Below are 14,008 nucleotides of genomic sequence, written 5' to 3' on the forward strand. Positions count from 1 at the left end.
CATAATTTGTAGTGTCTGAACCATGGTAAATAAATAAGCATAGCAGACAAACTAACATTGATTAATGCAAAGCAGCATGCACTGAAGAGGAAACCTGAAGTTACTCATACATCTGGGTTTCAAATTAAGTAATTCTGCTCAGGAAAAAAACTTAGCAAATAATTTTCTATAGCTCAGTGAAGATTTCTGTTCCTTTCATAACTACAGTCTAAGATGTAAACAGTGTTAAACAGCTGGAGGAGTAAAATGAAAAATAATGTGAAGATTATTTTAATCCCCTTTTATGGATCAATGATGCAGCCTCCTAAGGAATACTGTATGCAGTGTGGGTCCATCATACATCTGTAAAGCATGTTACAAAATGAAAGGATTCAGAGGAGGACAGTGAGAATGATCAAAAGGCTAGAAAATCTCTCATAAAGTCAAATAAGGGGAAAAATGGGATTGCTTATGCCAGAGAGAACAGGAATGAGTTCTCATGGGTACAACCTATTATGTACATGAAGTGATGAATTTTAAATAAAAATGTAATAGGACAAATAGTTTTACACCTGACTAGTTCTTAAAGAATCAAGTGGATATTAATGAAATCAATGGTCTCAAATTCAGAACAGAAAAGATAGCGTATGTTTACTGTGTGTCTCATTGAATCTTTTTTCTTCTTAATACAGTTTCAAAGAGATATTAGAATTTATATTATTTATAACTAAAATCTGTGGTCTAGTGAGACATATGTCTGTTGCCATGCTTATTGTTCTTGAGGAAAGAAGATTGTTGCTGAAGAATTTTGGGGGACGGGGGGTTGGTTTGTTGGGGGTAGGTTTTTTTCATTTTGTATTTTACAGAGCCAGTAAAGTTTGGTCAGCCATCTTTATTGCTAACTTTGGTTTTTGTTCTTTGTGAGTTTTCTTTTTAACTTGCTAAAGGTTACATATTTTTCCAGTCGTGGTAACACAATCTATTTTCATTTAAGTTTTCTGTCAAAAGACTGCATAAATCTTTCTTGTATTGCTTGAGAAATACTGCTCTGTTTGGGGACTTCCAGCTATATATTTGAGAAGGTAGTGACATCTCATGGTAACCGTGGAAAATTGCAGGTGATTTGTGGTAAGGCTTTGGTGTTGGTAATTTAATCCATTGCAAGGATTGTTAGGTCAAAATTCTTTTTTAAACATGCTTGTATATAACACACTTCTCACTTAATTCTCAAGTGTTCATTATTTATTTAGTGATTAACTCAAGTATTTCTAAGCCTTAAAGGAAATACTAATATTCGTCAGCTAGCATCTGAAGTCTACATATGGTAGTGTGTAGTTACCTATATGTTTCTCACTTCCAAAACAACTATTTAAAATTATCTCTCCTGTTTTTACTTGTTTTAGGTACAAAGTCAGCTACAGAGTATGCCAATGGTGGCTATGATATTGTGTCACCTGCTCCATCAGTATATTTGGGCACACTTCAAATTTTGCATCTCTTGGAAGATCTAAAGATGGCATTGGAAATGCTAGAGGATCCTCAAGAGAAAGAAGCATTGCGGAGTCAAATTCCAGGGGCCACAGCAATGTGTATACGGGAGTGGTTTGAAGAGAATCTGGTGAGTAGTTGTATACAGTGTTTCCTTTTTGTTTGCAAGCAACATTAGTTCAAGTATTTGATGCTTCAATAATTTTTACAATGACTGAAATCTACATCTTTAGAGAACTACTGGGGATGCTGAGCATTCTTAAAAAGCTGAGCATATTCCCATTTTACATGCTAATAAGCAAAGTGGTGCAGGGATAGAGGTATAAGAAGGCAGTAGAAGATCTTATTTTTTGGTGGGTGAGGGAGAAGGTAGTAAAAAGGAAGTTAAAGGGKTTTTTTTTGGTTCTCCTTTCCTGGACATAAACAGATTTATAACTAGAGAAGAAACTTTACTTTTATAAAACACTGATTTTCAATATGGTGACACTGTCTGTTGAAGGGAGAAGTAGGAAAAAGATGGATGGTTCTCATATATCCTTTTCCTTGCTACATTTCCTTTATCTTAGCTATCAGTATTTTGAATCTCCAAAGTATCCTCTACATCAGAGAAGGGTGGTAAACACAGCAAAGCTTTAGCTTCTGAGTGTGAGACATTTCTGTTGGATAGCTAAGGGAATAACACTTGACCATCCATTGGAAAAGACAGGCTTATCAAGGTGAGGAACAGTTTAGATCTTCAGGTAGGTCTTAAAAGGGAAACACTGAATGTAAAGGAACAGAAGATAGCAGGGCCTGCCAAAACACTTCTCCCCACCAAGCTTGCCATCGTAAATGAGTGATGATTTGCTAAAAAGAAGTTACTTACCACTTTCTCAGCTTTAGAAAAGATTTCTAGATGAAAGCTTTTTTTTTTTTCCCCCTGGCTTTGTCAATGAATTTTATTCTTATGTAATAGTGCCTATTACAAAATTGTTAGCTTCTGGTTCAGTGTTTATCATCTGCTATAGCTGCCTTGTGCTTATTCTATGCTAATATTGTTGGAAAGCTTTTGTTTGAATTTCTCAACTGCTGCCTTCTTGACATTCTCCACAAAGTGAAAGTCTGGCTAGAAAGGCCTGTTTAGGACTGTATGAGAGAAGGGAATGGGAACTTGGTGCCAGTTTTGAAAGCGAGAGGTGGAGGCAAATATTAAATTTAGATTTTCAGTGTTAGATTCCAAGTCCAGATCCTGAGGCCAGCTATTCCTGAATTCCTGCCTTAGTAAATTTGATACCCTTTCCAAGGTCTGCAGTAGGTAAAAAGTGTTTTAAATGCTTAAAAGATGTAACTTTTCACGTGGTGTTCATACCAAAGTTGGCCCTGAACTGCCAAGTTGAAGACTTTGAGTCTGGTGGTCTGGTTTTTGACTCTTTCGTTGCAGAAATATTAATTAAGCTAGCTTTTCAGCTCTGCAAGGTAGGTAACACTTGATGTTTTGACTCCTTTGACTTTTTCTTTTATATTAATCTATATATGCATGCTGCTTCTTTCTCATGGGACACTAGCCAAAACAGAAACCACGGTTCCCTTTTAAAACTGTAGTTTGCTGAGGCCCTAAAAGCCTTGTCTAGTACATCATGAGTAGTATTCATCTGATAAAGCAGTTGGGCAATCTCCATTCAGAACCAACAGAATAGGGTTGCTGGTGGTATACTGTATCTCTTTGCAGTATGTTGAGATTACAGAAAATAACTGTTTTTAATATTTTTCACTGTTTTCTGTTGATAAATTCTGTACTTTTTTAAAAAAGTCTTATGTATGCAGGGAGGTTACACATAGTAGATGCAACTTTTACTGCAAAATGGCTGGTAATCTATATATTTGCATCTCCAACTTAGTGTATAGATCAATCCTTTTTAAAAAAAATAAAAAAATGAAGAAAAAAACAGACTGTTTGTAAGCATACACACAACTTATGTAGACTGCAAATTTGTGCGAGCTTTTTCCACTGACAAGCAGCAGCTTAACTTGGACACTGAGAAGAAACCTCATCAAATTCAGCTCAGTTCAATGAAATGGAACATGAATTTCATAGTTATGTCCCTGACTGAGAACTCCTTGCTTCCAGAACAGAGCTGTGAAAGCTAAGGCATTGGTTGCAAAGGACTTTGATCATTTTAGTTGCCACGATATGTGAAAAAGTATAGTGAAGATAGCAAGCTATAGAGAATGAGAATTCTATAGCTCAATGAATACATTCACTTTGGAAGCCTCAAATTTGATCAGTACAGTCTATGTAATATTGGAATTTCATAAGGAAAAACTGCTCAGTTCACACAGTTTAAATGAATCAGGATTGAAGCAGTCCGATTTATTAAAGACACACAATCAACACAATCAGTGAATTACATATTTACAATCAACATTAGCAATGTAACAGATAAAACAGAATACTAGATGCTTACAAGATTTTAGGAACACCTACAAAATTCTAACTACAGTTCTGTAACTCATTCCAAAAAGTTGTAATCACAGGCATGCATACACGTTCAGTTACATGCACACAGCCTGTCTCTCACAGGCATTGTCGTTTACAAGCATGCATAGCCCCCTCCATGGGATGTGGGCTCCCTTATTTACACACAGCTCCTTTTGGATATGTGGGTGCTCTGGCTTTTGTGCATATCCACAAAGTTCCCTGCCATTCGCTAACCCACACAGTGGTGAGCAAGCACCCCACAAGTTCACAGGTGCACACCTGAAGTGTGGTTTCCTACTTGTTGCATCTGGTAACTGTCAGGCTACTCAGTGTCCAACAGGGAGATGCTCCATCAGATATAAACAGAGGTTGCAGTGCTGGTGGGGCAGCTTCTGGCAGTGTCAAGACAGGTTTGGACTGTTACTCTATTACTCTCATCTCTTCCTTGTCATCCTTATACTTTTCATGCTTCTTTTATACTTCTTTTCAAGCTGACTTCTTGTTTATTTCTAAAGACTTTGTAATTCCTTGATTACTGTTTAATCCAGCTGATGGCCATGTCCTCTTTAACATGATCAGTTTGGGGCAAACACCCACAGTTTTGGGTGTTCCACTCACCCATACTGTTTACGCTCACTTTCCTATCTTAACAGCTGTTGTTATCCAGGCCCTTTTACCAAGGGTGGGCAGTATGGGCCCCCCCATATTGGAAGAACATGCATTAGATTTAAAAAAACAAACCAACCAACCACTCAGATGGAGTTTTCCACTAAGTGTCTCTGTTAAGCCTTCTCTTTAAAGTGGAGGCTAATATGGAGGCAGTATGGAGATTTGGAATATATAGTTTGTTGTTTTATCCAACTAAATTGTTACAATTCAACTGCATTCTGTTTTATGTAACAAACTTTAGAGTGGATGGTAAACTAATATGTTTGAGCTTTTATAAAAGCTATTGTAGGCCAAACTGAGGGGTTTTTGTGGGTGGTTAATTCCACACCTGCTTAGTTTTGGGGTCCACGCACCTTCCTTTGAAGCTGATACTGCAGGCTGCTGAAGCATATGCTGAACAAGCCACTGATCTTAGAGTGCAGCAATTCCTTTGTTTCTAACGTAGTAAGAGGTGAGGTCAAAAACATTCCCAGCTTATCCCACCAAGGAATACCTTAGAAGCTAAAGGTGCAAAGGACTATCTGGCATTTATTTTAAAAGCAGATAAGTATGCTCTTTCAAAAAAGGGAAGAGTGTTACTTTTATGATCCTACTTCACTTAAATGCGTACTTGAAAATTGTATTAAAAATCATTGCAGCTTCCCCACTTAATCAAGAATACATCCTTCCTTATTGAAATTTTGTGAATTTGTGTTTTGCTACCTGACTTCTAGTAAGAAAAATAGATTGAGTTTGTGTCTGTAAAACTCTGTTCTGAGGTATATGTATGACTTTAGGTTTTGGGGATGGGGGTAACTAAAACAGTCACAAAACTTTCTTTAAAACAATGCCGCATGAAGCAGAATCTTGGGTTTGTTCAAAATACATGGGTGTATTAGCAAAAAGTCTGATAACATTTCTAGTTGCTTGCATGTATCTTGCATCAGGTTTTTTGCAGAGAGCTAACATGAATAGCTTTATAGTCTTTTTATTGTTATGTATCTCTGAGTGAAAGAGCCTTAATTTTTCTGTAAAGGGCTTACTAATGTAAGCTTTAACAAAATTTAGAACTGCTTATGTGGACAGAACTCTTCTCTTGCTCTTAGATAGAGGTATTAGTAACATACCATATAGTACTTTTTCTGCATTTAAGAAAAAAAAAGCATCAGATTTTTTTTTTTTTTTTTTTTTAAACTGGATGCAGACCTCCCACCTCCAGGTCACAAGTTCAAGTGTGCTTTGTGTTGACAGTTAGTGAAACCACTGCAGTAGGTTGGCTTTTCTGGGAACCTGCAGAGTGGGGACTAAGAAAGGTGATCCCAGACTTGTTTAATACTGTCTGGCAGGAACTAAGCATTTCTCAGCTAGTACTTTGGTTTAAGCAGAATTATGGAATAAAAGAAGTCCCAGTCATTTTCTTGTGAGCTCCTTCTGTATTAGCAATCATTGTAACCTAATTCAGTCCTGAAAGCTCTTTGAGAAATAGTATAGCAATCCCCACCAGTTCTATTTGTGAAACACAGCAGTAGTGCATATTGTAGGTTAGAAAATGGAAAGTGACTCCATCTTCTTTATATCATTTGTTTTTATTGGAGTATCATCTAGGAAACAGTGCTCAATTGTGCTAGAATGGGACAAATGCATACTGCAAAAAATAGCCCCCCAGCCTTATAATTCAAGTAGCTTTGCAGCGTTGATAATTGCTACTAAGTGTGCTGAACTACAGCTACGGCTTAAATGAATAAGGCTGTGGAGTTTAGCCTTTCTGTCAGCTTTAAGACACGTTGGTTTACTTGCTGATCAACTGGGAAGCTTCTGTGGTGGTTATAGATTCTATAGCTGGTCTGACTAGAGTCTTACTTCCTCTCACTTCTGTAGTTTGGTATTTTTATCAAATATGAAATGTCACCAAGTTGTCAGTGTGGTGGTTTTTGTTTTTAACAATTCTAACTTACATTTTTTGGTCTATCTGCTATAGGTGTAAATACCAAAGGCATTAGAAAATTTAGATGTATCTAGAGTGTGAAAACTTAAGACATTCTTTTATACCTGATACTACCTTGCTTACTTCCCCTGTTGTGAGTGTCTGCTTTATTCTTTTTTTTTTTTATGGCAGCATTGGTTGTGGTTTGGTATTGCAGGTGCCGGTGAGTTTTACGCTTCCTATCTAAAATCTCCTGAAGAAAAGGCACACCATTTGTGGAAATAAAGGCTTGGCTTAGCTCAGAAGTTTGAGACAAACTCATGGCACAAGGATCCTTTTTGAGTTTCTATGGTCTGGGATCTGTGAACATCAGGTTCTTGAGTTTACAGTGTAACTGGGGACAACAAGCTGGCTGCAACTGTCTGTAAGTGTAAGATGTTGTATGCTGTGAGATAGATGCTGTAGATATGACATAAAGATAGTCAGCATTGAATTTAGAAAGATTTTACTATGTCTAATAGAATGAGGGATTGGAACTGGATTAAAATTTTGTGCCTTGAAGAGAAATGTTTTGCATGCTTTCTGCTTGGAAATGCTTTGGCCTGGCAAACTGAACAAAAAGACCTGCAGATTATCATGGAAACCTCATATAAAACAGTTTTGGGTATAGTTTCACAGCTTCTCATTAAATATTTTAGTAGTGCTACTGACTACATGACATATCACAAAGGAGGCAGCAATTTCAGCATTAAAAATTAACTGCCGCTGTGACTGATGACTATGTTTGACTGGGTGAGCTAAGAGGATAATATAGTTACAGTTGCATTTCATAACTCTGAAATTCTACACTGTTAATTCCTTTTTTTTTTATTCTATACATCTCTGTGGAACCTTTTCCTAAGTAAAGAGGACCTTAATGTTCTTAAGAACAGTGGTCCTAAATAGTTTTAAACATGAATGAAAGCCTCATTTCCAGGATTACAAAGCATGATCTTCCTTCCAGTGGAACATTTGTATTTAGTTTAAACCACTTCACCATGTTGCTTTGCATAATGACCCTTAAAATGCTGATTCTTAAACTTGTTAGTATTTTCCTGATGGTTTTTTTTTTTTTCTGGGAAGCTTAATTCTGAAAATCTTTCTAAATGTTCTAAATTTGAAGAAGCAGGGAGGGGAGAGGAGAGGAAGCAGTAGTAGAGAAATATGTGGTAATTTCCTAGAGTAATGTGATTTGCCATATGTTATATGCTGAACTTGTCTCGTTTCATACTCAATGTGTTTCTGTTGTGGTAAAAACAAACTTCTTAGCAGGAATCATAGAATAAATTTCTTAGTCTTAATTGCCATTTATCCATGATTAATATTCAGAAAAGAGTGTTTCCACTGTGTGTTAAAATAGAAGAGTTCTTTTTCCTATTGTCTTCACTGGGACTTGGATTAAAGCAGTAAGCCTCAATTCAGCAGAATTCTGACTTGGTGAGGTTGTGAAGTTTTGAAATGGCCTCAAAACTTCAATCTAAACATATGTTTAAGTGCTTTGCTGAAACATAGTCACCAGTTTCTTTACTTTACTTTTGTCTAAGATTCATTTTACAGACTTATCTGTCCAGAACATAGGCAGAAAATGACTGCATTACAGAGCATTGTAATATTTGAACAAATGCTTTTATAAAGGTGGAATGTAATATTAACATCTTCTGCTAGTAAAAAAAAAAAAATCAAACTTGCTTGCACACAAATAACTATGTTTAAAAAAATTCTTATGCTGTATAAATGTTAAAATAAAAGTCAAATGCTGTATAAATATTTAATTTGAATGTAAGATATTGCTGATAAAATCAGAAGTATTAAATGTACATATAAGTTGAACTTTTCAGCAACAGCTGAATGGGAAGAGAATATGTTATGAGTAATACCAATTAAAGTCATTATATTTATCTGCTGGTAGATATGACTGTGGAACTCAACTGTTGAGAGTCATAATGGAACTATATTTAGTTGAATCTTCCCATTACCAAGGGGTATTAACACGTGTTAAATTGAAAACTGACCTGCGAGCATGTTTGGGACAGCGTGAGAAGGCCTTCATTCTGTATGCATTCATGTTTATTTTTGCCAACTTGAAACATTAGATGGATATGTTTTCTGAGCAGTTGTCTGAGTCATAAGTTGATGATCCAGTCCTCTGCTGTGCTCCAGCTCCTTTGCACTGACCTGATGATGCAAGGAAGCCCTGAACTGGAAGATCTGCTCCTTTCAGAATTTCCCAGGCATGTTAGAGCAATTCCCAGCACACAAGAAGCAGCAGAGGAAGTGTCCTTTATATGTGCAGCTATTTATGAATACTAGAGAGTGCCTTGGAGCCAGTGGAAAGGAGGTGTACATGATTTGCCTGGAAGAGCTCTAGTTACAAATTTGTTATCTAAACCAGGTACAATTTTTTTTTTAATGTTCTGTGATTGCTTTTTCTGGGAGTCAGCCTCATCAGCTCTGACTGTGACTGCTCACTGTAGTAGCTGTTTAGCAGATGTAGGAAGATCTCCTCCGTGCAACGAACTAAAGCAAGCTTAGAATAGTTTTGCAATGAGTAGGGCTGGTTTAGATCTCCTTCTTAAAATAACACAGTGAGATTGGTTTTCTGCATTTTCTTGCACCCATGTAGTGCTTACCAGAGCCACCTTTCAACTACAGTGATGTAATCACTACAGAAGTGATTAAACAGGATTGGGTGTTATGGCCATAATAGGCTTAGGGTGTTCATGGCAAAGTATGGCATTCCTGTTATGGTAGCAGGGCCTTTACATTTATATGTTAAATTTTCAAAGATTTCAAGATAGTCTAGTGACATACTGTGAAGTTTTAGCCCTTGGGGGCAAGGCTCAGTACAATGCTGTAAATCCTCCATGGACTCTCCGCACTTTGATATTCTCAGAGGCACTAGAGGATTACTCTGTATGGTTTCAGGAAGCCATGCTTATAAACAGAAATTGCATGTTAGTCTTCAAAAGGATTAATATGATTTGTCCAGTTTCACTTATCTAAGACTCTTTCAGCTGTTGACTTCAGTGTCTTCCTTCCTTTGCGCTAAGTGGCTGAGTAACACAAAAGTTTCTCTTTACTTTTGTGCTTAATGCTATGTAAGGTGGCTGTCTTTTATTTCACATTATATTCAGTCATTACAGTTTCTAGCTCCATTGCTTTCCATTGATTTAGTATGATGCACTGCATTATTTTAACAAATACTAGTATATAAATGTAATTACTATGAAGTGTGTGTGTGTATATATATATATATTTTTTTAATTGCACCAACAGGAGATGTCTGAAAATGCTTTCCATAAAGTAATTAACAAGGGATTGGTAAGAAAGAATTTATTTCACTAAACCATGGTACTAACAAATAAGATATAAAGGTAATGGTCCTCAAGGCAGAAAGCAAATTTTCATTTTAAAAGTCCTGTATTGATTTGGAGATATTATTTGAATGTTACAGTAAGGGTATAAACTTGAAGTATTTTTGTGTATAACCTTTACTCAGATTTCACAGAATTTGGGTAGGTTGACCTATGTCATTTGCAAAGTATAATCAGTAATGACAAAGATAGTGAGAATGTAATGCACAACAAAATTATTTAATGCTCTTTTGGATAGTACATGGACAACAGTGGTAAATGTACTTAGCTATATTTAGTTAAAATACGTTTTCAGGTTTTGTGATCTTTCAAAAATAAAAACAAATTATACTTATTTTAGAAAATAGCATACGACATGCTGACATGTTACTCTAAGTAGATGAGCATGTGTTTAATTTCACTGAAATAATGAAATGCTTAACAAGAAAATAATGAAGTTATTTGTACATTGTTTAGCAGGAATAAGAAAGTAAATGTTTATCTGCAGCTTACTCTTTTTTCATTATTTTTCTATTTTTGAAATTTTAAAAAATAAAACTTCATCTGTGTCATACTGGGGAGAGATGAAAAGTTATCTGGTAATGTTGATGTATGTGCAGTTATTGGTAAATATCCTCTTTCAAACATTTCAGACACCGACTTACTGCATATTTAATAATTTCAGCAGTGCACTGAAACCTTTCAGACTGAAAACTTAAACCTGAATTATTGTAATGCATTGTATGGTAGAATTTAAATACATTTCTTTAGATATTTTCCAACTGGCTCTTCACATACCAGTGTATCCTTTCCTTGCCTACAGCAAATCCTTTTATTTATTTATTTATTTATTTATTTTGGAGGCTGGGGGAGGATCAGTGATTTTTATTGTTCAATTAAATAGAAAATATTTTGTAGTTTTTATGCAAAAAAACATGATATTCAAGTTTATTACAACCTATGTTTTCTCCTAAATAAGTTTCATGAAGAAAATTGTAGCTCCTCTAGAGCTTGGGCCAAAAACGTATTTCAGCATATGGCAAAGAATGTTTGAAACTGCCAAGAATGTGCAAATGTCTGTGAATGAATTAATAAATAATAAGTTCATCTAAGTATTAGTAATACTTTCTTTATGCAAGCCAAGGAAAGAGAGCTAATTATTACTTGAGCAATATACAGAAAGGGCCTAGTAGTGCTAGAGGTATGTGGTATCATAGAGCCTGCAGATGGGAATGAATCCAAAGATGTCTGAAACTGTTTGAAGTATTAGTTGGGGTGGTTTTTGTTTTTGTTTTGTCCCCCCCCCCTCCAAAACACATAATAAGAATGGAGGTTAATCATGCTGGCATGGAAATAATGGCCATCTACGTATGATCATTTTTAAACTACAGGTTTTAAGCAAAGAATTAAGCCATTTGGATTGAGTGTATTTTATGCTGGGAGAAGAATACTTGTTCACATATCTACATAACATTATTTCTAGTCTGTTGCCCTAGAATACTCACTTTTGTTAAATTATCATCAGTAAAGGTATGCACAAATGTGTTCATATACAGAACACAATAAAAAAATTCTTTTTGTCCCAAGTCAAGAGTTTCATCTTTCTCTGTCATTTAGGTGTTATCACTTGTTTATGATTAAGAGGCTAAGAAGAACAAGCATCTTGCTGCAAATGCTTAGTCTGGATTTCTGAAGTCATTCTTCACCATGTAAAAGGATTTCTTTCTCTATCTATTGTCTTTTGCACAAATGGCCTGAATTTCTCTTTATATACAAAACTATATTCATGTGCATGCATATTCTTACATTCTCTCTCTTTCTTCACCCTGAAGCTCTCCCATTCTTATGCTGCTGATAGGTGTGTGATTGGCATGCTGAAGACACTTTTTCGTTATGAAATCTGGTCCTGATCCCTTTGCTTCCAAGGTAGCCCAAACACTAGGATTGGGAAGAGCAGAAAGTAATGGCTGAAGGAAAAGTTAATATTAATTCTTGGGAGGGAGGAAGCTTGTTTGTTGCCAGCCATATTCGGGTGTACTCCCCGATTAGGCTGGGAAGATGCATAGTTGCTCATCTCAGTTCTTGGCCTGAAAGGCCAAATGTATGTTTAGTCTCTTCAGATGCTGACGGGTTTTGAAACCCAAATGATCTAAAAGTTACTGCTCAAAACAGCGAGAGGATAAATGACTAAATAGTATATTTCACTCTTCACTTCATCCCTCAGAAATGGTGCTGGGTGCTATGTTGCAGGGATCTGTCAACCAAGGTGTTTAACCTCACTCCTGAAACCTGATGGAGGCTGAAGACCTTGTGCACTGCTTCATATTCCCTTGCCCTCTAACCTCCCAGGCAATGCAGCTCCAATACAGGAGCACTACTGACACATTTCATTTGTGCTATCCTAAAAGGTCAACAAAAACTGTGTTTCAGAACAAACATAACTGAATAAAAAGTAAAATTGTTTTAAAAATATATAATTTTATAATGTTTACAAAGCCTCAGCTGGGTGGGAGAAGGAGGAACAGCAGTGGGAAAGCAGACAACTCTGTTGCTTCCTCAGCTCTGGTGTGTTAGTAGGGGAAGAGGGATTACACCAGCCAGTCAGGATGCCCTTTCCTCACCAGTTTGGGGGGGATCTCTGGACTTTTCTTGTTCACCTCACACTTCTGGAATTGAGGGACATGAGAAAAGTAATTGATTTAAAGCATTCTGTTACTTACAGATTTGAAGCTGTTACAGCATGTCTGTTTGAAACATATTTAAAATCTTGTTAGAAATATTTGACAATCTGACTAATAAAGTAACAGGTTATTAGCTGAGAGTCTTTCATAGATTGACGTATTGGCAGGTGTTCATGAGGCAAACACCTTCGCAGTTCTGGAAACAGAGCTGCTAGCTGCATCAACAGCGCAGTGATCAGCAATCTATGAAAATACAGGACTGGCAAAGAAATCCTAATGGGTTGATGCAGCCTGTGGAATATATGAACTTTGCTAATTTAAAGCTTTTTACATTGCATTTGTATAGCCATAATGTGTGTGTTCTTTCTTTTGAGACAGCATTGGAGAAGATAGACAAGTGTGTGTGTGAATAGCTAGGTCATTATCTCTCTCCTTGGGTAACACTTGAGTGTGGTAGGGTTTCAGTGATATGGGGGGTGTTCATTCTCCATTGAACTAGAATTTAGTGCTCAGTGAAGGAATACATGTAGATGCAGATTTCCTAAAAAGAAGGAAAAAAAATTTGTAGTGGTAACCTAGTGAAGCAATCCCCAGACTGCAAAATATTTTCCTTACTTATCTTCACATTGCCCACAGAAACTAACCTGCTTTCCCGGTGAAATCAAAAAGTATTCTGAGCAAGTCTGGGGCAATTGATCTGCATTCAGTTGGTGCCTGAAACTTTTTCAGGCCAAAGATCAAGCAGGACATAAAGTTCAGTGTGCAGGTGACAGGCTAAAAGTGAACATGTGACTGTCTGGAATGTACGTTGTCAACATTTGTAGCTGATAAGATGCAGAAAATTCAGACACGTTTACCTTTTAATCAGGAAGAATGACTGTAACAGAATCAAGAGGCTGTTGCATGAAATCCAGGACAAATCACAAGGCAGAAATAAGGTATGTTTGTCATTTAAAATACTTCCATCAGGTGAAATCAATATTCAGCTAACTGCAGATGCTATACTGAGGCAGTAATAGATGGAGTAATACAATTTTCGTCAAGTTTTATTAACTATGCTTGCCGAGGAATAAAATTTGGAATGTGAAGAGGTTTTTTGCGTGTTTGTTTTTTAATAAACAATGGTTAAAGAAATCATTGAGAGGTTATGTATGGTGGAATTTCTTAATAGAGGTAGTTTTCCCCCCTCCCCTAAATAAATCTGAAATGAGAGTCTCTCTCTTGAAACAGATGAAACTTAGAACTTGAGGCTCTGTAGTGGTGGTTTATTTGCTATTCTCCATAATCAGATAACTAATTTTTGGCAAAAATCGCCTTGAGATGTCGGAAGTTTGTGTTTTTACCTCAGGAGAACCCCCATTAAGTCTCCAGTGTGTCAGTCCCTGACAGAGGCTATCTTACATACGGAAGTGTAGTATATAGAGTGCATTTTAAAAAT

At 36.4% G+C, this 14,008-nt stretch overlaps 1 protein-coding gene across 1 annotated transcript in view; it reads left to right on the forward strand.

The window, feature by feature from the left end:
- PPFIBP2 (PPFIA binding protein 2) overlaps nucleotides 1-14,008 on the forward strand; it is an 84,319-nt gene that overhangs the window by 12,019 nt on the left and 58,292 nt on the right. Inside the window, exon 2 of the mRNA XM_026087755.1 lies at nucleotides 1,383-1,597. Coding sequence (XP_025943540.1) covers nucleotides 1,383-1,597 — 215 coding nt within the window. The remainder of the gene's footprint in view (nucleotides 1-1,382; nucleotides 1,598-14,008) is intronic.

This window comes from Apteryx rowi, unplaced genomic scaffold (assembly GCF_003343035.1).
Source record: "Apteryx rowi isolate R43461 unplaced genomic scaffold, aptRow1 scaffold_73, whole genome shotgun sequence".
In the NCBI taxonomy this organism is placed as follows: Eukaryota; Metazoa; Chordata; class Aves; order Apterygiformes; family Apterygidae; genus Apteryx; species Apteryx rowi.